Source organism: Manis pentadactyla, chromosome 2 (assembly GCF_030020395.1).
Source record: "Manis pentadactyla isolate mManPen7 chromosome 2, mManPen7.hap1, whole genome shotgun sequence".
Taxonomy (NCBI): domain Eukaryota; kingdom Metazoa; phylum Chordata; class Mammalia; order Pholidota; family Manidae; genus Manis; species Manis pentadactyla.
The window spans coordinates 217,573,714-217,595,408 of NC_080020.1; the positions used below are offsets into that span (position 1 = coordinate 217,573,714).

The following is a 21,695-nucleotide window of genomic DNA, read 5'->3' on the forward strand; positions in this document are numbered from 1 at the left end:
CTCCCCAGTCCCAGGAAACTCCCCTGGCCCCTAGAGGCCTGAGTGTGTTTGTCTAGGCAGGTCCAGGCCCCCTAGCTGTCCAGTTGTGGAGCCTGTCTTGAGGTCAGACAGACTCCATTGGTACAGCCTTGGGCTCTTGTCTCTGCTGAGACCTAAATTCATCTCTAGCGGAGTGCCTTTACCTGGATGTCCCAGGAGTCTCCAGCTTGGCCTGTGCTAAGCAGAGCTCATCCCCATCCCCTCGCCATACCCCACCACAACTTGCTGACCAAACGGCCCTCTCAAAGCCCCACCCATCTTTTGACCTACGTAGCGTGAGCCTCTTGAGCCAATATGCCTTCTAAGGAGAAGGCAGACTTTACAAAGGATTATTTCACAAATAATCACTGATATAATTTTAATTATCTTACAAAGAAAAACAGTAGAAATAATATAAGACTGTTGCTTTATTGATTATCCCTTAACCGTTGGTCTGTAAGCCGTGTTAACTCAATGTAGACCTTACGTTACAAGTAGGAGACCAAACTGGCCCACTGGTACACAATAAGCTGCGGTCCCTTATTGGGCATATTTTGGGCCAGATGTGTTTCAGAATTCAGAATGTAATTCAGAAGTATATCATATGATACTCAGCAACACCTGGGCAGCACCTATAACCAAACACATTAATAATCCTATAGTGAAATATGTGAGTACACTACAGTTAAAATAGATAAGTATATCTCCAGCTTAGGTAAGGTTTTGCCACCAAATGAATATTAAAAAAAAAAACCAAACACTTCAGGCTCTTAGTGCTTTTTCACATTTCAGAATTGTAAACAAAGGACTGTAGGGACCCGCACAACTAGAGTCTAGAGAGGAGACATCTGCTCATGGGCCCTCTGATCTCCACAGGGACCACACAAGGTTGTATTCTGTCCTCTGTTCTTTTACACAAGTCACTTCAGAATGAACTGAATGTGTTTTTGTACATGTTGGTGACATGGTTTTATTGTATTTTTCCCATAGCAGGATTCTTTGCTTTCATCAGATTTTTCAAAAGGATCAATGACCCCAAAAATGTTATGAACCATTGCTATTCAGCAAGTTAACACACTTATCTGACTTGCTGCCAAATTACACTGGCAGGTTCACCCAAAAGGCACATGGTTTAAATTACTGCAGGGAAGTAGGAAGTGCCCTTGAATACACAGCCTCTTGCCAGGACCCACCCAGAGAGCCACCAGGCCTGCACAGACCTCAGGGACTTGGTCTGATGCACTGCACAGACCTCCTTGTGGCTGAGTCACCTGTGGCACTGTGAGCCTCGCAGGGACCAATGGCTGTCTTGCTCACCACCGTGCACCCAGCACCCAGCACACACAGGCAGCCATCAGGGCATCCCACATGACGCAGCCTACTCTTGCAGATTCTGGAGAACACCCCGGAGGGTCACGTAGACCATTCCTCCCTAAAGCTGGCCCTCGAGCAGGCAGAGGAACTTTGCTCCCAAGTTAATGAAGGAGTTCGAGAGAAAGAAAATTCAGACCGACTGGAGTGGATCCAGGCACACGCTCAGTGCGAGGGTCTCGCAGAGGTGAGGCTGGCAGGGCTGAGCTGGGGGCCGCGAGGCAGGCTCTGGCGGGGGAGCCAGTACACCTTTGCCTGGTGTGGACAGTCTGCACCTTCGCGTTGCCCAGGCGGCCTCCCCACCCTGCCCCTTCTTAGGCTGTCATCTCCCTTTTTTATAAAGAGAGATTTGAGTTCTCTGAATTCAGCTGGCGGAACCAGTATTTGGTGGGTATAGGTAATCATTTTCACTGTGCTAGTTTGAACTCTGAAGAAAAATAAATGTAAAGATCTTTTGTATAAAAGTGAATGACTACAACTGTATTCCCAACTAGAAAGTTCTACCACAGTGCCCTCAGGTCCAGGGCACTGGCCTCTCAAGGGGTGCTGGGATGGTTCGTGCTTGGACTCAGAAAGTGACAATATCTTTCTCTTTAAGCAACTTATTTTCAACTCCCTCACCAACTGCCTGGGGCCTCGGAAGCTTCTGCACAGTGGGAAATTATACAAGACCAAAAGCAATAAGGAACTACATGGATTCCTCTTCAATGACTTCCTGCTTCTTACCTACATGGTCAAGCAGTTTGCTGTTTCTTCGGGCTCTGAGAAGCTTTTCAGCTCCAAGTCCAATGCTCAGTTCAAAATATACAAAACGGTAAGTGTTGTATTCCTGGCAGTAGCATCGCAAGGTGTTTCCTCTAGCTTAAGGAACTTGCTCCTGGCTTGAGGCCTTCCTGTCCTCAGACTCTCTTCACCTGTTTCCAGAGGGCTCACGCTTTGTGTCACCTCCCAGGGATGAAGAACCCAGTGTGGCTGAGCCTTCACTGCCCTCAGCTGCCGGCTGGATTTCAGCTGTGGATTCCAACTTCCTCCAGAGCAAAACTGACATGTGATCCCACCTCTGTCCACATTCAGCATCAGGTCTTTGTAAAACTGAGTGCCCAGGATCAGTGCCTATCACATGAGCAGGCGGAGACCTCTCAGCTCCTGTCCCCAAGTGCAGTAACATCTCATCTCATCTGCCTTAGACACTGACTCACAAGATGCAGACCATTCTTCTTTCCTTAGTTGAAGGCTCTAGAACCTTCCCTACTCAACAAAGTTCTTCAGAACAGTCAAAACTGTCACTGGACATGGGCAGGTGGCAGGGTCTGGCCCATTTCCAGCCTGTGTTTTGGCCCTATTTTTCAGCCCATTTTCCTGAATGAAGTCTTGGTGAAATTGCCCACAGACCCTTCCAGCGATGAGCCTGTCTTCCACATTTCTCACATTGACCGGGTCTACACCCTCCGGACAGACAACATTAATGAGAGGTCAGTCCTGACCACATGTGACCTGCCTTGAAGTCTAGGAGAAAGTCTGCACACAAACCGATGTCCAGTCTGGGCTCCAGTCCTACTAATTCTGTGTCCTCAGCGTGTCTCAACCAATCCCCTTTGCCCCAGTGCCCCTGGGAGGCCTTGGTTTAGACATGCTGGATTAACCACTTCCAACACGATTCCTTGCTTCCACTCACTCCTTGGGATCTTCCAAAATGGGAGACCCAGCACCTCACTTCCCCTAAATTCCCTCAGGCAGCAGCCCTCGCCGCTTCATCTGGATTCCGGCCACTTTGTGCCTCTCAGCCGCAGTCCCATCCCTCCTCCCGCCGGCCGTGTACCAGCCACAAGGCCGTTCCCCTGTGTGCCTGCCTTCCTCCCTCCGCCAGGCCAGCCACCATCCCCTAGGGCATGACTCGGACAGCACCCCATGGTGCAGAGCAGGAGCTGCCCCTCTGCGCGCTCTGGGTGCACTCGTGCTGTCCCAGCCGCAGGCGGGCGCTGCATCTGCCAACTCCCTGTGCCCGGCACCTTGTGAGCCTGGGGTTATGTAAGCGATAAAGAACTGTGTACAAGTTCTCAGCTTGACCCCCAATTAGCAGACAAGTCTTTCAGTCGAACTAATTCTAGCCTAGGATTGGAACTTGTCAAAGGTGAGGCTCGCAAAGGAAAGACCATGTGCAGAGCTTGGGGGCTCCTGCTTGAAACTGAGGTGGGTGGGAAAGCCGCCCAATGGCTACACTCTGCTTCTGCTCCAGGACTGCCTGGGTCCAGAAGATCAAGGCGGCGTCTGAGCAGTACATCGACACGGAAAAGAGGAAGCGGGAGAAGGCTTACCAAGGTAGTTGGTGGTGCCCTGGAGGGTTGGCGCCAGCTGGGGTGGGGGAGGGTCTCACCCTCCCCCTAGGAGGCCCTGGGGTCGGGGAGGGTCTCACCCTCAGTGCAAACTGCTGCTCCTGCAGAGACGGGAATACGGACATCTTGAAAGACCAGACTCTGCCCCCTGACCCCAGCTGTTTAAAACCTCCTGGGACCTCACTGAGCACCCCACCCCACCACACACTGGGGTCATCCAGTGCCCCAGGAGCTCCTCCTCTCTGTGGCAAAGTCTCTGTCCCTCTGCCCCCAACACTCATTCTTCACTCCTGTTTCCAGGAAGAAGGGTCCTCTCTCTGCACACCCAGCCCCACCTCTGCTTGGTCTGTTGTGCTGCATCCAGCTTTCCTTGGTGGCCTGTTTCCCTTCTGATCCTCTTCTCCCACCATTGCTGCCCAGCCCTCCTCCACATTCACCCACTGTCCCTCCCGCTCCAGGTCCTGGACCTCAGGTCGCCCTCCCCTTGCTTCCCAGCCTCTCACCGCCCTTGCTGACCCTATCAGTGTGCAGATGGTTTGCTCACGGAGCACCCTGACCTAACCAAGGGCTTGACTCACTTTCCCAGGGCGGGAAACCGAGGCCTCTCCTCTCCCAGACCCCATGCTGCCTCCGAGGGCCCTCCTACCCCGCATCTTCCTTCCCCATTTCCTGCTGGGCTCTCCTTCCGGGCAGTCATCCAGAGCTTCCCTCGCCCGGGCACCTCTCCCACCTCCCCCAGCTAAAGTGGTCCTGGCAGGGCTGCTCTCTCCCAAGCCCACCTCTGCAGACACCCCTGCTGGATTCTCCCAGATGCCTGCGAGGCATCACAAATTGGCATCTCCAGGGGGATGAATTGACCTCCTTCCAGGAGTGGCTCCTTCTAAGAATCTGTAGGTGGCACTGTCCTCCCTCACCGTCCTGACTGGAAACAGGCTCTCTGACCCCCTCACACCTCTCCTCTCGTCCCTTGCCAGGTCCCACGCATTCTGTCCATCATGCTCTTTCCCGTTTGCCTGGTCCCCTCCAGTCTTCCACCCAGGCCATAGCACGAGTGCACATCCCCTTCATTTCTGAGAGTCCTTTTCACAGAGCGGCTCTCAGCCTCTCCCTCCCTGCTGAAGCATCTTCCCTAGTGCTTCCCAAGTCAAGGACACGTGTCCTGCCGTAAACTCAGGGCCTGTCTGCACCCCCACTTCCTGTTTGCCTGTACCTCACCAATACCACCGCCTAACTGAGTGGGTCACCTCTGAAACCCTGCCCATCCACACCTCCAGCACACCTTCCCTGCCCAGTCCTCCCTCTTCTGGTCCTGGCTGCTGTGGTTGCAGCTCTTTATGTTTTTTTATTCAGGTTTCCCTTATTTTGTTATATACTTCTGAAAGGTATGTGTAAATCAGCTTTTGCTAGTTGAATCATTGGTACTTTAAAGGCTTGCTATTGAAAAAAATCAGTGATTGAATGATTAATAAAGCATATAATGATCTCTAATTGGTCAAAGATATAAATCAAAGTTTCCTGTTAGTTTTGCTTAACATCAATATCTGCACATATTGTTATGCATTTTCCATGTGTCCAATTCTTTAGACATTTATGGATTACTTACTCTGTGTCAGGCCCCATGCTAGTCTTAACCAGAACTACAAAGATGAATATGGTCCAGCCCCACCTCGAGGGGAACTGGGTGCAGGTGGCACGGCTGGTGGGCTGCTTCCCCCAGACAGGGTCTACTTGCCCTGGGTTCTGAAACATCAGTACAAAGTACAAAAAGCAGGCAACTTTTTGTTAGTTTTTAAACCCTTGAGAGCAAAACCTGCTTACCTAACTTCATATTTACCAAGGTAATCCTAGTTTACTGTCTCATTTCTCTCTATATTGAAAGCATTTTTTAGTACCTCCTGGAATAAGGTCTTAAGTGAAATTGCATTAGAAGCTGAAGTATTTACATATAATTGAATTATGGTGAGTAGTGAATGTTAATTTCTTGCCATCTAGGAGCTCTGTGACTTGAGCATGTTCTGGTCCTAAGCCTCAGTTTTCTCATATATGGAGATGGCAGTTATATAAAGAGCCACCTTAGAGGGTAGTTGTGCAATTCAGATAATAAACATTTTGTAAAGGTCTAGCACTTGCCTAACACAAAGCAAGTATCCAATAAATGTTAACTGCTTGTAAGTGCTGAATGAATATAATGTATTATTACTTTATTAGTATTACTATTTACTAGGCAATTGAGGGGTTAATACAAGGATGAATAAACAATCCGTGCTCTGCAGTGGCTTCTTCTGACAGAAGAGATGGTCAGGCCTCAGAATTTCTGACCCAGCAGGCTGTGGAATGCTCCTAAGCCAAGGATAAGGGATGCACAGAGGCGAGGAGACTGGGAGGTGAAGTGAGAGGTTGGACCTGCATCTGGAAGGATGAGGGCACTGACAGAGGGCAGAGCGTGCAGGCAGGGCATGCTGGTAGGAGGCACAGCCTGGGCAAGCACAGAGCAGCAGATGCTGGCCTGCTGGGCCCAACACAGTGGCAGGTGAGGCTGGGCATGTTAGGGTCAGTTAGGAAGACAGTGAGTATCTACAGCTTCGTGTCATCATGTGCTGTCTGCATTCTCAGGGAAGAAATTCATGGGACTCATCTTCCTTTTTTGTAGCTCGCTCTCAAAAGACTTCGGGCATCGGGCGTCTGATGGTGCATGTCATTGAAGCTACAGAATTAAAAGCCTGTAAACCGAATGGTGAGTGCTTTTGTTCAACAGATGTGGTAACTGTCCCACTCTTTACTGATGACTCTTCTGAACATTGAATAATGAGAGCATTAAAAAAATTAGTGTTTCCAGAACCAATAAAATGGTTATTGGACCAATATTATCATCACTCCATTTTCCCAGTAAGTACGGGTGCCTCCTTCCTCAGTGCTTCTGAGCGGAGAAAGCACAACACAAGCTTGTGCTTGTGGAGGGGCAGGTGGGGCGTTGCTGGCAGCAGGGTCACTCCCAGATTTATGATGCCGTGAGCGCTGGGAACACGGAGACCACTCGGCAGACGTGGGCCCTCAGGCAGTGGCCCTGCTGCCTTGACCTACAGAGAAGCCTCCATTTGGATCCTGCTTCTGCTCAAGGAAGGCTCTGTAGGCACTCATTTCACCTACACGCGCTGTTATGTCTTCGGTTTGTTTTTGTTCAGGAAAGAGCAATCCATACTGTGAAATCAGCATGGGCTCCCAGAGCTACACCACCAGAACCCTCCAGGACACACTAAATCCCAAGTGGAATTTTAACTGCCAGTTCTTTATTAAGGATCTTCACCAAGACGTTCTGTGTCTCACCATGTTTGACAGAGACCAGTTTTCACCAGATGGTAAAGTATGACTCGGCTAGGGGATCTGAAGGTTTTCTAGCACTTGTAGAGTCTCAGGTCTAGATCCAGGGTGCTTGCTTGGCCTTATTTTTACTCCCTGACACCTCAGGGAAATGACAGAGGCCCATGGTCATCAGCAGCTCAGAGTGGCAGCAGGCAGGGTGGCTTCTCAGTGGGAAGGGGCAGCCTCAGGTGGCTCTCGGTCTGTGACCCCAGTCATTCCCTGCACGCCTAAGAGAAACATGAGCTCAGGGCACCTGCTGCACTAGGGAGGCACTCCCGGACCAGTTCCCTCACACAACTGCTTGTCCTGCACGCATCCACTCACAGCATCACACAGCTGCTAACCAAAAGAAGCTAACTGTTTTGCATAGGAAAGCTTTATGAATCCTGCTTCAGACACCCTCCTGTGGTAGTTTTATAACAATTCTATAAAGAAGAAAGACTTTTGACTCTCACATGTCTATTCACCAGATTTCCTGGGTCGTACTGAAATTCCAGTGGCAAAAATACGCACAGAGCAAGAAAGCAAAGGCCCCACCACCCGCCGACTCCTGCTGCACGAGGTCCCCACTGGGGAGGTCTGGGTCCGCTTTGACCTACAGCTTTTTGAGCAAAAAACTCTCCTGTAGGGGCCTCAGGGATCTGCCCAAAAAGTCTGAGGCCAGAGGAGGTGGACGGTGCTGCCCTGGGCTGAAGGAGTGGCGCGCAGCTTCATCCATCACAAGGCCGTGCGCTGGGGCCCTCTATTTTATTGCTCACCAAGTCACTAGCAATCTATGCAAACATGATCTTTCCTATAAATAAACCAAACCCCATCGCCCAGTGCCTTGTATTAGTATTAACATGTTCAGCTGTGTTCAGATGCCAAGGTTTCCATTTTCAGGGCTATAATAAGTATTACGTGGAAATGAGGCATCAGACCCCCAGACATTGCCACTTGGTTGAACGTGTCCAGTGCAGGTGGTTTCGGTGATGCTGTCACCACTCCACACTGTGTGGCCTCTGCTGGGTCACAGCCACTCAGGAGCTGAAGGCGTGGGAAGAGGTGCAGCAGCCTCCACGTGGGAACAGCCTGATGCCGAAATAGTGTCTACCTGTGCACTGAATAAAAAACAGACTTGACCATTTTATTCCTTGATTAGATTTTATCATTCTCTGCTGAGACAATATAGTTTGAAATCTAAGGGGGAAAGCTTGATTTACTTTAATACTGTGAACTCTAATGATGTGGAAAATATTTTTCAACTTTAATTTTCTGAAGTATAAATTATTTATGAAAATCCCTTGTTTTTGCATATTTCATAGGCCATGCATCTTTAAGCTTTACCACTGCCAATATGTTCATAGAATAAAAATATGTTTATGAATGTAACGTCTTTCAAAGCTTGACTTATTTTCTATGTGAAAGGCTCTTAAAAGGTCATCAGAAATGGCTCATAACGGAACCAAATTTCTGTTCTGTGACAGTGGGAAAAACCAAGGACAGAGAGGGGAGGAGGAGCACCCCGGAGCCTCGTCTCGACTCTGCCCCTGCCTTACTCTGTGACTCTGGTAAATTTACCTACTGATCCCAGGTCGGTTTCTTTGATGGCCAGCCAGGACGATCTCTGGGGGACCTAGACTGTACCCACTTGAGTCCTGCTTGCCTACTTGAGTAGAAACCTCAGGTAACCTGTTAGGAGTAAAGAAAATGCACAAGTATTAAACACTGGCAGCTTCCCCTCCAGCTCCAGAAGCACCTGTCTCCCACCGGCCCTGGTCCTGTCACAGCCACATCGACACCTGTCAGAGCGCTTGTTTAGCCTCTGGATTTTGAAATGTGAAATTGGTTTTGAACATTGTTAAACATAGATGTGTGCACTAAATCTCTGGGTTAATGAGTACAGCTGGGAAAAGATCTTAGCTGGAGCCCCGTAGGCTGCAGGAGGCCTGGTTTCTCAGGGAGCAGGTCTTCTCCAGGAGCTAGAAGAGCAGTCAGATGTCCCTCCCCCATAACCCCTATTTCTATGTAAACATAGTCACTGGGCAAAGAAGGGCTGGAAAACATAACTCAGAATATTCAAGTTAAAAAAATCCATTCCTGATATTAATCATGAGCACTAATTCATTAAAACATAGATGTAAAAGAAATAATGCCCCAGTGTCAAAGGAAGAGGTACCACTCAATTATCTGAAACCAAAACAACTGAATATATTGCTTAATTAAGGGGAAGTTTGGCCCACTGAGCAAACTGCTGGTCCTCTCTAGGGTTTTGGGAAGCGAGTTCCATGTTGGTGATGGAAGCAGGTGTGGGCTGATAGCCAGCGAGACTGCCTCAGACTGGCTGCCTAAGCGTGGGCCGTCACTGACGGGTCAGGCAAGCGTGGGACGAGTTCGGGGCTTCCTTGTGATCCGAGCTACAGCGTGATCCTTTCCCAGGACTGCAGGGACTTTCTCACTGGGATGAACTGTGGCTGGTGCCGTTTCTCCATATCTAGATATGTCAAGTTCTTTTCACATTTAGGACAGAGGAGCCTGCAGGATGTAAGTCCGAGAAACTGGCAGCCATTAACGTCAGTACTCCCAGCTACCCCAGTCACCCCTCTGACCTAGGAACACAGCTGGCCCCTTCAGAAATCAAGTTCTCTCCTGGCTGAAATCTGAGCCTGATTTCCTGCAGGGTGAGGGGGTGCCTCTTAGATGACTTAGAGCCCCGGGGAAGGACAGCACACATGCAGAATGCCCCACAAGCCCCTCCAGGGCTCTCCAGGACCAGGACGCCTCAGCCATAGAACAGGACGGCTGTGTCCTGTGGGGGGGACCCAAATTCTGAACAGTTTGACTAACATTACAAAGTGGTTGTGAGGGGCGAGTACACCCTGGCGAATGAACATGTGCTTTGGCACCAGCTGTCCTGGACTTGGAAGAGTGGACACTGCCACTTTCAAACCATGCGATTGGTCCTGGACCTCTCTGAGCTTCATATAATGGGAGCTAATACTGTCTTGCTGTGAAAACTTTAAAATGAATATGAAATACCTCACACAGTTCCTGGTTCACAGCAGGAGCTTGGTGGACAGCAACTATTAGTATTTGGATTATTTCTTGTAATACTTTTCCACTTCTGGAGGAAGAAAACATGTTGCAGCATTTTAGACGCCGTATAGGCACTTCATTACAAACGGCTTCCTCACAGCTGGTCCAGCTCCTGGCCGCCTCACTGGATGCCCAGCTGCAGGGAGGCCAGGTGCTGCACCAAGACCTCTGCTCGCCTCACTCTCCTCCCCACGGGCTGTGACCCCATCTCTGCTGGCCGTCCCCAGCTGCCCGGGAGCAGGGTCTGCACTGTGGGGTCCTAGGACCTACTGACAGAAGAGAAGAGCTGAGTGTCACGTAGGGGAGAGGGGCTCACAGGGGCAAGAGGATGTCCTGCAGCTCCCATCAGACCCAATCCTCCTGCTCAGACCTTCCAGCAGCTTCCTGACCAGCCATCTCTTAACCCCACTCTCACTCTACCTCTCAAACAAGGCATTCTGTGTCTTTGGACCCCACACAGTACTAACCATTCTATGGTAGGGCAGAGATGACTAGCTGTCCACAAAATGCTTGCTTTCCCTGCCACTGTGCTCAGACCAGCCAGGGACTATTTTCCCATCACCCTGGTCCCCCAGTTGGGCACAGCCCCATGACAGGGTCCTCGCCAATGGAGTATGCCAGACCCGTCCCTCTGCCCCCCAACCCTGCAGTCCCAGGACACAACTTCGTGATCAGGTTGGCAGGAATGAGTTCCCCAGGGCAGCCTGGGGTGCCAGGTGCTGAAGACGACAAAGGTTCCATGAGCCAGAGTCCTGGAAGACTGCATGGGAGAGGGACAGCCTGCCCACTGACCACCCACCCAGTGCTGGGGCAGGAGTGAAAAATCACCCTCCACTGTGTGTAAACCCCACTCGGATCTCTTGGTAACCACAGTCGGGCTATCCTGCCAGAGGGCGGAGCTGACAACAGTCCTGTGCAGATCTGAGCAAGGGGCACCCCTCTCGGATAAGTGATGCCCAGGGGAAACTGCTGAGGAAGGAGGTGACTTACCATTGAAGGTAAGTCTGTTTTTCTCTGGAGAGACTGAGGAGAACTGTGGAATTGGGTAGAAGTTGGGTCACAAAATGTCTAACAAAGTTTTCAAGCTAGAGAAAAGAAAGAGCCCCTTGTCCTATGTGTGTGGCGGAGTGAGGGGCCACACGGCTGATGAAAGGAGAGATGCAAAGATCCACTGTGCACTCAAGACAGCTTGGCCCCTATCACCTGCCAGGACACCTTCCCTGGAACATCCAAAGCCTCCAGTGTTAGGATAGAGGGTGTGGGAGAAAGGATGGAAGGGGAGGCAAATAGACCATGAACTGTAAATTGTGCCGATCAGGCTGTGAGCTCTGGATAAGAAATCTGTGCACAGAAAATTCCTGCACATAAAATACATTTTACACATCTAAACTGTCATTGTGCCCTATTTTTCTTTTAGTATAAATTTCATTTCAGAAGATTCCCACCTATTGTGACTCAGCAAAAGTTTTGGTCTGGTTTGGATGTAACAAATAGTAAATGGTAGCAAAAATGGCAGAAGAGTAAAAACTCAGGAAAAAGAGCTAAGGACATCTTAGAGCAGATGCCCTCTGGCCAGGCTTTCCCTTACCTTGTCAGGACACAATCTGTCCCCCAAAATGGGGTCCAGGGTACCACAATACGCTCCTTTTGAGTCTGCACCAGGCTCACCTGCTGAGGGGTGGCCTGCCTGTGCAGCAGCCCTGGGCCCAGAGGCAACCCCACCACCTCCGCCTCCTCTTTCACGCTCCCTCTTTGGCTACTGCCTCCTGTGCCCTTGGGAGCCCATCGAGAGGGAGGGATCCTTTGGCAGCCCAGATACTGGAATCAGTGCCTGCTACCTCGTGGGTGCGCAAAACCGGGCCACCCCAGCCCTGCTCCCCCACACCTCTGCTCACCAGGCCCTTCCTTTCATCCCTTTTATTCTCCTGGCTGAGCTTTGAGGACAGAAACTGCCTTTCAAAAACAGGCTGACATAAGTCTGTAGCCTTTTTCTCTTTATCAGGCAGATATTTCTTTTCTAAACAAGTATGTCTTTCGAGACTGCAAAGAAAAGTAGAAAAAGTTATCTCAAGTCTGTAAGCAGAACTGCACCATTCAATAACTGTCTCTCATTCAGCAAACTCAATGCACATTTTATGAAAGGGAAAGACAGCAGACATCACTTGTGGTTGTCCATCAATGAACCTGTCACCCCGTACCTCTTCTGACACGACCCTTAGGCAGGCTCTGAGTCAGGTGGCCCTTCTCTGGCTGTGGCTGAGGCCCCTGATCCACAGCCTCAGTCCCTAGAGTGGTGACTGGGGCAGAATGACTCCAGGCAGCCTCGGAGTGTGCAAACCCAGAAAGGCAGGCAGGGTGGGGGTGTCCATTTTCCAGCCCATGTATAAGAAAGCAGAGAAAGCCGGTGCGCAGAGAAAGAGAAAGGAAGCAGGTTTGAAGACAAGCTATGATGAAAGGTCCCAAAGAGGAAAGGACTGGCCTCTTGGTCCCTGAAGTGGCCTGGCTGTCTTCTGATGAAAGGAGAGATGCAAAATCCACATGGTGAAACCTGAACTCCAGTGCCATGGTGTTAGGAGGTGGGTCTTCAGGAGATGATTAGGTCATGAGGGCAGAGCCCTCGTGAATGGAATTAGTGCTCTTATAAAAGAGGCCCTAGAGATCTCCCCACTTCCACCATGTGAGGGCACAGCGAGAAAGCACCATCCATGAACCAGAAAGTGGGTCCTCACCAGAGACTGAATCTGCCAGCACTTCATCTTGGACTTCCCAGCCTGCAGGGCTGTGAGAAATAAATTTCTGCTGTTTATAAGCCACCCAGACTCTGTATTCTATTACAGCAGCCGAACAGGCTGAGAGTGGACTGTGGCTCCCATGGCAGACCGGGGCTTTCTGACATACCTAGGCCGCTCCTCCCTTTTTGTACTTGAGAAAGATTCTGCTTTTTGTAATCCAACTAACATAGCCTCCTGGCCCTTACATCCTTTTCTGACTTTATTGAACAGCCATGTGAGGCACCTCTGGTGTGTCCTCTCAGAGGTCTTCCCCAGGGCTGCCCCATTCCTGCCCCAGGAAGCCCAGCCTGTCCAGCAAAATAAGCCCTCTCCTTCATGTTTCCATTCACTCATTCAAGCACTTACTCATCCTCTACTACATGCCAGCTAGGTGCTGGGAACACCAAGATAAACAAGACACTGTCTCTGCCCTCAAGGGGCTCACTGCACTGGAAAAAGGCAGATCGTGGGTGTAGAGTTAGGTCACCATATGATAATTCCCCCCTTACCTGGACCGAGATGGCCCACAATAAAAAAATAAAAAAATAAAAAAGAGCAAAAGCATGAATCAACTTGGCAAGTCAGAAAGTTGTGACCATGCTGACTTGACCCAGATATTTTCATGGTTTATATTTCTTTTCCCTAGGGGAAGGGGACTTTTTTAGGTGAAGCCAGAAAGAGTGGCAGGCCCCAGAGAGCATCTTATGTGCTGTTAAAGAGTCCGCACTTAATTGTAAAGGGTTATAGGAAGCTACTGAAGGGTTTCTAATTGCGAAGGGTCAATCACTTCAAAAAGATTCTTCCGGCTCCTAGGGGAGAATTCACTGAAAGGTAAGAAACAGTGAGGACACAGTGAGAAAACCAGACTGGAAGGGCAGATACCATTTAAAGAGCTGTGATGACAAAACCTAAGGAGCTAGAGAGGGGAGATGAAGGAGTAAAGCAAAATGAAACCTTGCTGGGGGATGGGCAGCAATATAATCATTGATATTTGAATTAAAGTGTCTGTTAAAACTGATTTAAAAAACCATGAAACTGGAAATAGACTACAGACCTGCCAAATCACAGGAGGAAATAGAAACAAAGTAGTGTTGTTCATTCCAGCAAAACTCAGGGCAGGGGATAGAAGGGAAACATCAAGAGAACATGACAGGACTTCTATGTCTCATGCAGGATTTAGAAGTTTGCACAGGCCAACATTCCTGCTACAACTAGGAAAAGGAAAAAGAAAACAGAAAACTTACACACACACACACACCCAAAGACACATAATGTTTAAGTCACTGGATAGCTACAGAAACAATTCCAGGGAGCAGAGAGCCCTTCCAGAATGAGTAGGCAGTCTGGCTGTCTTCTCATTTGGCAACATCAAGAAGCAGGAGAGAGGCTGGGTCCTCCAGGCTCCCAGCATGCCTTTGGTGGATATTTCCTCCTGGGCCTGGTTGCTGTCCTGGCAGTTTTCCTACAGGAAGATAAAATCTAAATCAACACTCTTAAGGTCAACTCCAGTCACTCTTGGGGTAGGAAATCATTTGGCAACTAGAAGTCTCCAAAAATAAAGCCCAGTGATCACAAAATACCTGTTTTACATGAAAAATTAGCTCTCTTCTCTTCATCTGTCTCTCGTCTTCTAAACAGAGGGTCACAAAATGGTGGGGCCATAACCTACAAGAAAAATGACTCCCTCAGGACCCCAGCGCAGTTTATAGTAAGCTTTTTAAATTTGTCTGAAACATTCAAGTATGGCCTTACTGGACACCAAAGCAGCTGAAAATAAGGGTAATGTCAACGACAGAGCAGGGGAAGGGTAAATGTCAGCTGCCTCACATGAAGGTAGGTCACTGAGCCTTAGTGGCTGAACGGAGGGAGGGCTGCCCAAGTAGAAGACATACTTCTGTCAAGAGTTCTACTGTATCATTGCATCAGCCAGTAAGTGTTTGGCAATGCACTGCACACCGCGTCCGGCAAGGCCTGTCCTCAGGAGCTCTCAGTCTAGACCAGGCAAGCCACGCCCAGTGAGGGTCTGGCCATGAGAGGCATCAGCCCAGGGTGCGCGGTAGCACTGGGCTGCGCTCCTAAGTGGCCTGGGAGGAAAAGCGCCTCTCGGGGGAGCTACTCGGGTCTTTAAGGGCCTGTAAGAACAGGAGCGCAGGTGACCTTAGCGTGGGTGAGTGTCAAGGGGCTGGACTACAAAGGTTGCGGAGAAAGGTGGTTTTCTCTTTCCCCTCCTGATTATAGGCATCAGAGGGATGTTTTTCCCCTCCTTTACTTCTCCCATACACTTGACCCCGTGCTGGTCCCTAAAGAGCAGACAAGGTAAACCATTACTGAATGAGCAAGGCAGTGTTATGACTGGCCAGCACCCTGCTCAGTGAGTCCCCCAGGGCCAAAAAACCTCATCTTCATAACAATGATCTGCTTTGGTCATCTGGGAAAAGCAAAATGAGCCACTTTTCAGAGCAACAGATATTTTTTAAATGAGTAGTAATATCAGGCTACTTCTGCTAGCAGGAGTAAAAAACTGAAACCTACATCTCAAAATTGTAACTCACATATCAGCAGGTTTACAATATGGAGACCAGTTACAAGCCCAACTGTGGAATGGCTGGGCACCTTCGCTGCCATCCCTTCTCTCACCTCGGGCAGAAAGAAGCTCCACCCACTGGGCCAGTCGCTTCCTGCACTGATCCTGGGACACAGTCATCATGCCCGTGGCGCCTGCTGCCCGTGTATCTTTCTCTCCCTCCTGGGCTCCCAGTTTGCTGAATGTGTGTGAACAAATGAATGAACAAATAGATTATCACACACACACACACATGCCTTGTTCACAACAGAAATTCCCCAGCAGGTGGAACTTTGGGTTCCTAGTCTAAACCTCAGGAAAATGCTTTTGTGGCTTTCTTTTTATGACTACAGAGTAACTATAACACTTCTAAAATAACTAGGTTTTCCCCAGAGCTTTCAAGAATTAATAAATAAAAGTAAGAAACTTACTTACCCTTCCATAAATTGGGTCCTTTTTTGTCATATAAAAAGGATCATATGCTTCAGGATCATAAAGATCTCCAGAGATAATTTCCTTTAGAAAAAGAAAAAGTCTACCTAAGAACAAATTACTACATACAAACGTGTTTTGCAAGATTCAAAAAAGCCACATACTTTATTCCATTTTTATGTGAAATAATAGATTCACAAGAGTAGAAGAAACTTCAGAAGTGATTTAGACTTTGGTGAGAGCCTACCACCTTCTGGGAGAAGAATCACCCAGCTTTAGTCTGAAATCATCAACTAGCCTCAGCTTGAGAACCTTCTGCTCCATGAGGCAGCTACTCTTTCGGTCATTCTAACCACGAGGAAGTTTGTTCTCAAACAGCTGAAATCCGCCTTGTCACTGCGAGATGCAGATAACCGGTTCTTTCCCCTGGAACAACACAAGGTACTGCTACTCAGCACCCATACGTCAGCCTTTTCATATTTAAGGTTTCATTCCCCTTGTGTCATCTCTTCCTTGGGCTAAATACACCATATTTCTTTCCATTTCCCTCCTGTGAAGCATTGTCAGGCCTCTATCCTCTTCTGAAGGTCTGCAGTTGGCAAATGTCCACTCTACAGTGTGAATCTGGAGTGATGAGATAGCAACAGAGTGGACAAGGTGGACTTTGTGGCTTCTCACTCGAAGCACCACCTCTCCCTACAGCCTAAGAGCTCAGATATTTCTTAGAAGCCAGTTCCTAAGGTTGACAATGAATTTACCATCATTTAAAATCACTCAGACTTCAGTGTATGCCTTTTCTAAGATATGGCTTCCCCATCCTCTACTTGTGCAATCATATTTCTGGGCACAACTCTAAGACTTTGTGCTTTGGTTTGAAGAGACCTGGACTAGACATTGAGCTCTGCTCTGCTTCTTAGGGCCTTTAGGAGGAAGTGTTTAATGTTCACATCCAGAAATTTTGCTCAGCAGATACACTTAAGTGTTCTAACATTCCAGGATAGCAGATTAGAAAGACAGAAAAAAAAAGGTGACTAATGATATGGTTATGCTGCCATAACCCACCATTAGACCACCTACCCCTTAATTTCTTGTTAAACAAACAATAAATGTCCTTATGGCTTAATCCACTGTTATTCTCCTAACATTTACCTAAAGCATTCCTGACAAATCTAGGGCCAAATCAACACTTCTATTCCAAAATTCCAGGTTTAAAAATGCAGTAGGATGTGATTCAAAAAGACATATACACGCCTATGTTTATTGCAGCACTATTTACCATAGCCAAGATATGGAAGCAACCTAAGTATCCATCAATAGATGAATGGATAAAGAAGATGTGGTACATAAACACAATGGAATATTATTCAGCCATAAGAAGAAAATGAATCCTACCAACATGGATGGAGCTAGAGGGTATTATGCTCAGTGAAATAAGTCAGGCAGAAAAAGACAAGTACCAAATGATTTTAACTCATTCGTGGAGTATGAAAAGAAGGCAAAACTGAAGGAACAAAACAGCAGCAGACTCACAGACTCCAAGAAGGGACTAGCAGTTACCAAAGGGGAGGGGTGGGTGAGGGTGGGGAGGGAGAAGGGGATTAAGGGACACTATAATTGCAATTACAATATAGATAGGTCACAGGGAAGGCAGTACAGCATGGAGGAGACAAGTAATGACTCAATGCACAATCTATCTTATGCTGATGGACAGGGACTGCAGTGGGGTGTGTGTGTGTGGAGGGGGGACTTGATTATATTGGGTGAATGTTGAAACCACAATGTTGTTCATGTGAAACCTTTGTTAGATTGTATATCAATGATACTTTAATAAAAAGAAAAAAATGCAGTAGGATGTATTACAGTTCCATGAATTCATCTTAAATACAAAAATAAGCTTGGGATTATTTGCATAACCACTGACCACTGAAAATGTTGGCCAAACTCTTCAAATTATATTTTATTTAAAAACAAGCAAACATTAACCCTCTCAGTACCATTTTGTTTGTGTGTTTCAACAAATGTTCAAATTCTCTTGTTTCATTTTTTTCAACCTTCTGTACGAAATTAATTTTTCCATAATTTTCCATTGAAGAGGTGCTACATTTTTTATCCATTTTTTAATGTAACCTCTCAACTTCTTTCCTTAAAAATATCCAGATGCTGAAAATATGTATCCAAGCTCTAATGAAATAATACAAACAAGGAAAACAAGTCATTAAGAAATTTTCCACATCTTATCATTTGAATGAGGAGGAGAAACACCTGTTCCCACTCCTAGCCTCTCAGCACATTCAGGTTGCAATGCCCTCACGTAAGAGAGCTGAAGAGCAGAATAAAGCTCAGAAAGAACCCATGAAAAGTTCTGAACCCACAACTGTGCCTTCAGATTAAACCTCATCCAAACCATTCCTGACTCAAAACTCCTGCTTCTTTTTAATGATTTCAAAGTGTTTCCTGATTACCTCTGCATGTGCCTTCATCAGTAAATCTGTAACAAAATTGAGAGAGTAGAAAGGGCACTAGGCATGCTCCACACCTCTCTCTGAATCTATAAAAAGGAAATCCCACCTACCAGTTTTGACACTCAAATGAGAATATATGTGTACTTTCTTTATAAATTATAAATCACAATACAAATATTAAAGTATTATTCTAACACCAGTTTCACTCCCTTTCACTGAACTGAAACCCCCTTTAGTTTATTAATTCCATAATGACTATCAGACCTGATTGGTCCTTACCCTTAATTACCGATTCATTTCTGATGGCTTTATATATTCCCCCAGTGATGTGAGAACAAAAGAAAAGGAGGTACATTTTAGTCAGAATTTCTATTCAGTAGAATAGAGCATTTAGAACAATCTCTCAATCCCTTAAGGATAGATCTGGAAATCCAACCTCTTACTGATTCAGCAAGGAGGTGGCACAATCTCACATCTATATAGTGTAAATTAGTGAATCAGAGGAGGCTCGTTCTCTGGACAAAATAAATCTCTTTGACATGGCCACACCCTCTTGGCCACCTTGTCTGCATCACTCTTGCTTACTTAGAACAAACTTAGAATCCACATCTGTAGCCAACTCTTACCTTCACAACATAATTTTCTCTAAATAATATTGCATGTACAGCTGCATCAATGTCTTTCTAGCTAATGCCTAAAAGTACAGAATTGAATATTAGCATGTAAATCCTGAAGAAACAAACCAGCATGACAGGAGTCAGTGCATTTTACCAATGGCTTTAACGTAAACCTAATGTCTCTCTGTACCTCAAAGCACATTCTGTAACTTTTTATTATGGAAATTTTTTAACATGATTCTCCATGAACCCATCATGCAGGTTCCATAATTATCAACTTAGAGTCAGTCTTCCTTTCATCTAAATCCCTATTCATTCCCCTGCCCACCACCCAGATTATTTTTAAACAAATCCCTTACATCATACCGTCAAGTCGTATTTTTCAAGTACCAAGAATGATTACTTAGTTAAATGATTAGTTAAGGAGCTCTTATGTAAAATGAATCCTTTTTTAGGCATTTGGTATATATGTTTTAAAGGGCCCTTGAAGTTCCTGACTTCTGCTAGGTCTCTTATAAATCAAAACCTCTTTATAGGTCAAAACTTTAGAAAGTTCAATTCAATTTAGTTCAACAGGTCCAGAATCACAGAGCCAGTTAGTGGCAGCTCCTGGCCAAGGACCAAGATTGTCTTATATTTTGGGACTTGCTGTTTCCATTATGAGTTTGGGTAAAGCTGATGTACTTAGAACCTCACATTAGGGATTTTCATTTGGATCACTATCATCCAGCTTTTATTCTTATAGGACTAAGTAGGAACAAATAGAGGGGCAATCAAAATCAGTATCTGGAAGAGAGATTCTGTTACCTAAAATAACTACCTAGTATAAAATGATACAGGTTCTTAAAACTATGTTAATCGATTTCTGCCTCTTTCGGTTCTGCCACAGTGAGTGCCAAATTCAAATACCAAATGTGTGAATAAGTGAAATCTCAAAAAGGAGAGTTGTATTTTTACTCATGTTCAACAGCTTCACATGAAATCCAAAATGATATTTAGACAACTATTCTAGTCTTCTCCAAAATAAAACTCTCTTGATAATATAAACAGAATCTTGCTTTAAAGCCTTCTTAGACTTATTTTGACATAGCAATTGAAAAATCATATAAAATAATGAACTATTTTCCCCTTGTAACAGAGGAAAATTGAATTAAGTCCCAGGTTTAAAATGTAACAAATTTACCACTAACATTAACTTGAAAATGAACTCAAGTAGCCCCCAAAACTTTGTAACCATTAACAGGTGGCGGTTCCTCTTCATTCTCCCTATTTTCTGATTCTCAGGGTCAGAGATAATACAGAAAGCTGACTTTGCAGAACCCACGACATCCTGTCCCAGAGTACTGAGGACCAAGCAGTAAGAAAAACAAAAAGCAATTGAATCAGCACAAGAGTGTCCACTTAGACCCTTGCAAGTTGCTAACTTTATGCATCTGTGGTCATGAACACCCAGTCTCTTCCCACGATTTCCCCTTTAAAAGCCCCACTTGCTTATGCTTCAGGGGGAGAGTGATTCTTTAAAGTACAAGCCTACCATGCCTCATTTGCTGGCAAATTAATAAACTTTCCTATCCTCAAACCTTGTCATATTGTTTTGTGATTTGACTTTGGTGACAAGCACCAGTTTTCAGTAACACCATGATACAGTACAAATTTAGAAACCATCAATCTATTTGGAGAAACAGAAACATACACTTCTGACAAGCATCTTGAGTAATCATGTTTTAAGCATCCTACTAACATTATTAGCAGATGTTATATATACTATTGGTCATGTGTCAGATTTTTCAAACCATTTTTTTTAAGGAAATAGTCTTTGATAGTGCCTTCTTTGTAATCTTGGAAGAAAATGTTAAATAAATAAATATCCACAGCTGTGAGCACACACAAATATTGTTGCACTTCTTGTAGGCCATCCCAGCAAAAGGAACAAAATGAAATGTTCAAAAGCTTTTCTTTATAGTGAGGCAAATTTATCATATAAAATAACAAAATTTTCTTTATGAGGAAATCATTGCTTTACCAGACCCTGAAGTATCAGGAATTAACTGGCAAGCCCAGACCTGGTTTCTTCTGCATAAGGAACTCAGCGATTGCATTTACCCTTGCCTGCCCCATCTGTGCCTGCATCTCTGCTGGAGACAGCAAACATTCAGTTACACTCTTGGCCAAATGTGATCCTGGGGCAATCCCACCCAACCAATTCTTTTGAGTACCTAGCTTATGCCAGACCTTGTTCTAGCTCAGGGAATACAACTGTGATTAAGACAAAGTAGTTCCTAATCTCAGGGGATTTAGGTCCCACCGCCAAAATAATGCCCCCAAATGCCACATTATTTTTACCTCCATTAAAGCAACTGACTCCGGCTCTGGCCATTCTTTCAATTTTTCTGGCCTGAAATGTTCATCGTGGTTCAACATTTTTGTGGCAGCCATAGATGAGAACTTCCCCGGGGAGAGAGAGTAAATTGAGATTGGGTAAGGCAGAATTGAAAAGTCAGAGCCTCTGCGCTTAGTGTTTGACTCCTTGCTTTGCCACTCCATAGAGTCAGGAAGGAGAACAAAGAAATCCAGCCCCAGCCTGGTATAATGCAGAATCCAAACCAGCAAGCGGGTAATCATACTCAAAATGAATTTTTACATTTTCCAAAGACTGCTGGAAAAACCTGGTAAGAATATGTGGGTATGGGTGT

At 46.4% G+C, this 21,695-nt stretch overlaps 2 protein-coding genes across 12 annotated transcripts in view; one reads left to right on the top strand and one right to left on the bottom strand.

The window, feature by feature from the left end:
• ITSN2 (intersectin 2) overlaps positions 1-8,453 on the top strand; it is a 129,716-nt gene extending 121,263 nt beyond the window's left edge. For 9 of the 11 annotated variants that reach the window (XM_057497403.1, XM_057497404.1, XM_057497405.1 and 6 more), the window contains 7 exons: positions 1,409-1,576; positions 1,988-2,203; positions 2,740-2,861; positions 3,626-3,708; positions 6,373-6,456; positions 6,905-7,083; positions 7,553-8,453. In XM_057497403.1, the coding sequence (XP_057353386.1) occupies positions 1,409-1,576; positions 1,988-2,203; positions 2,740-2,861; positions 3,626-3,708; positions 6,373-6,456; positions 6,905-7,083; positions 7,553-7,885 (1,185 nt within the window). In that variant the 3' untranslated portion in view covers positions 7,886-8,453. The remainder of the gene's footprint in view (positions 1-1,408; positions 1,577-1,987; positions 2,204-2,739; positions 2,862-3,625; positions 3,709-6,372; positions 6,457-6,904; positions 7,084-7,552) is intronic. The other 2 variants (XM_036881922.2, XM_036881927.2) reach the window with 1 other exon arrangement.
• A 1,803-nt stretch (positions 8,454-10,256) lies between these two features.
• Positions 10,257-21,693, bottom strand: FAM228A (family with sequence similarity 228 member A). The gene is made up of 6 exons (XM_057497556.1): positions 21,346-21,693; positions 20,410-20,421; positions 19,012-19,068; positions 14,509-14,593; positions 14,342-14,390; positions 10,257-12,197 (listed from the first exon to the last, which is right to left on the bottom strand). Exons 1-6 carry the CDS (start codon positions 21,622-21,624, stop codon positions 11,897-11,899), a joined length of 783 nt encoding a protein of 260 aa, XP_057353539.1. The 5' UTR covers positions 21,625-21,693; the 3' UTR covers positions 10,257-11,896.
• Positions 21,694-21,695: the final 2 nt, after the last annotated feature.

Coding starts and splice junctions, on each gene's coding strand:
- FAM228A (XM_057497556.1), bottom strand. CDS start 21,624: ATGATTACCCGCTTGCTGGTTTGGATTCTGCATTATACCAGGCTGGGG. Junction 14,594..19,011: donor GAGAAAATTATGTTGTGAAG/GTAAGAGTTGGC, acceptor TTTTTCTTGTAG/GTTATGGCCCCACCATTTTG. Junction 14,391..14,508: donor TAATTTTTCATGTAAAACAG/GTATTTTGTGAT, acceptor ATCTTCCTGTAG/GAAAACTGCCAGGACAGCAA.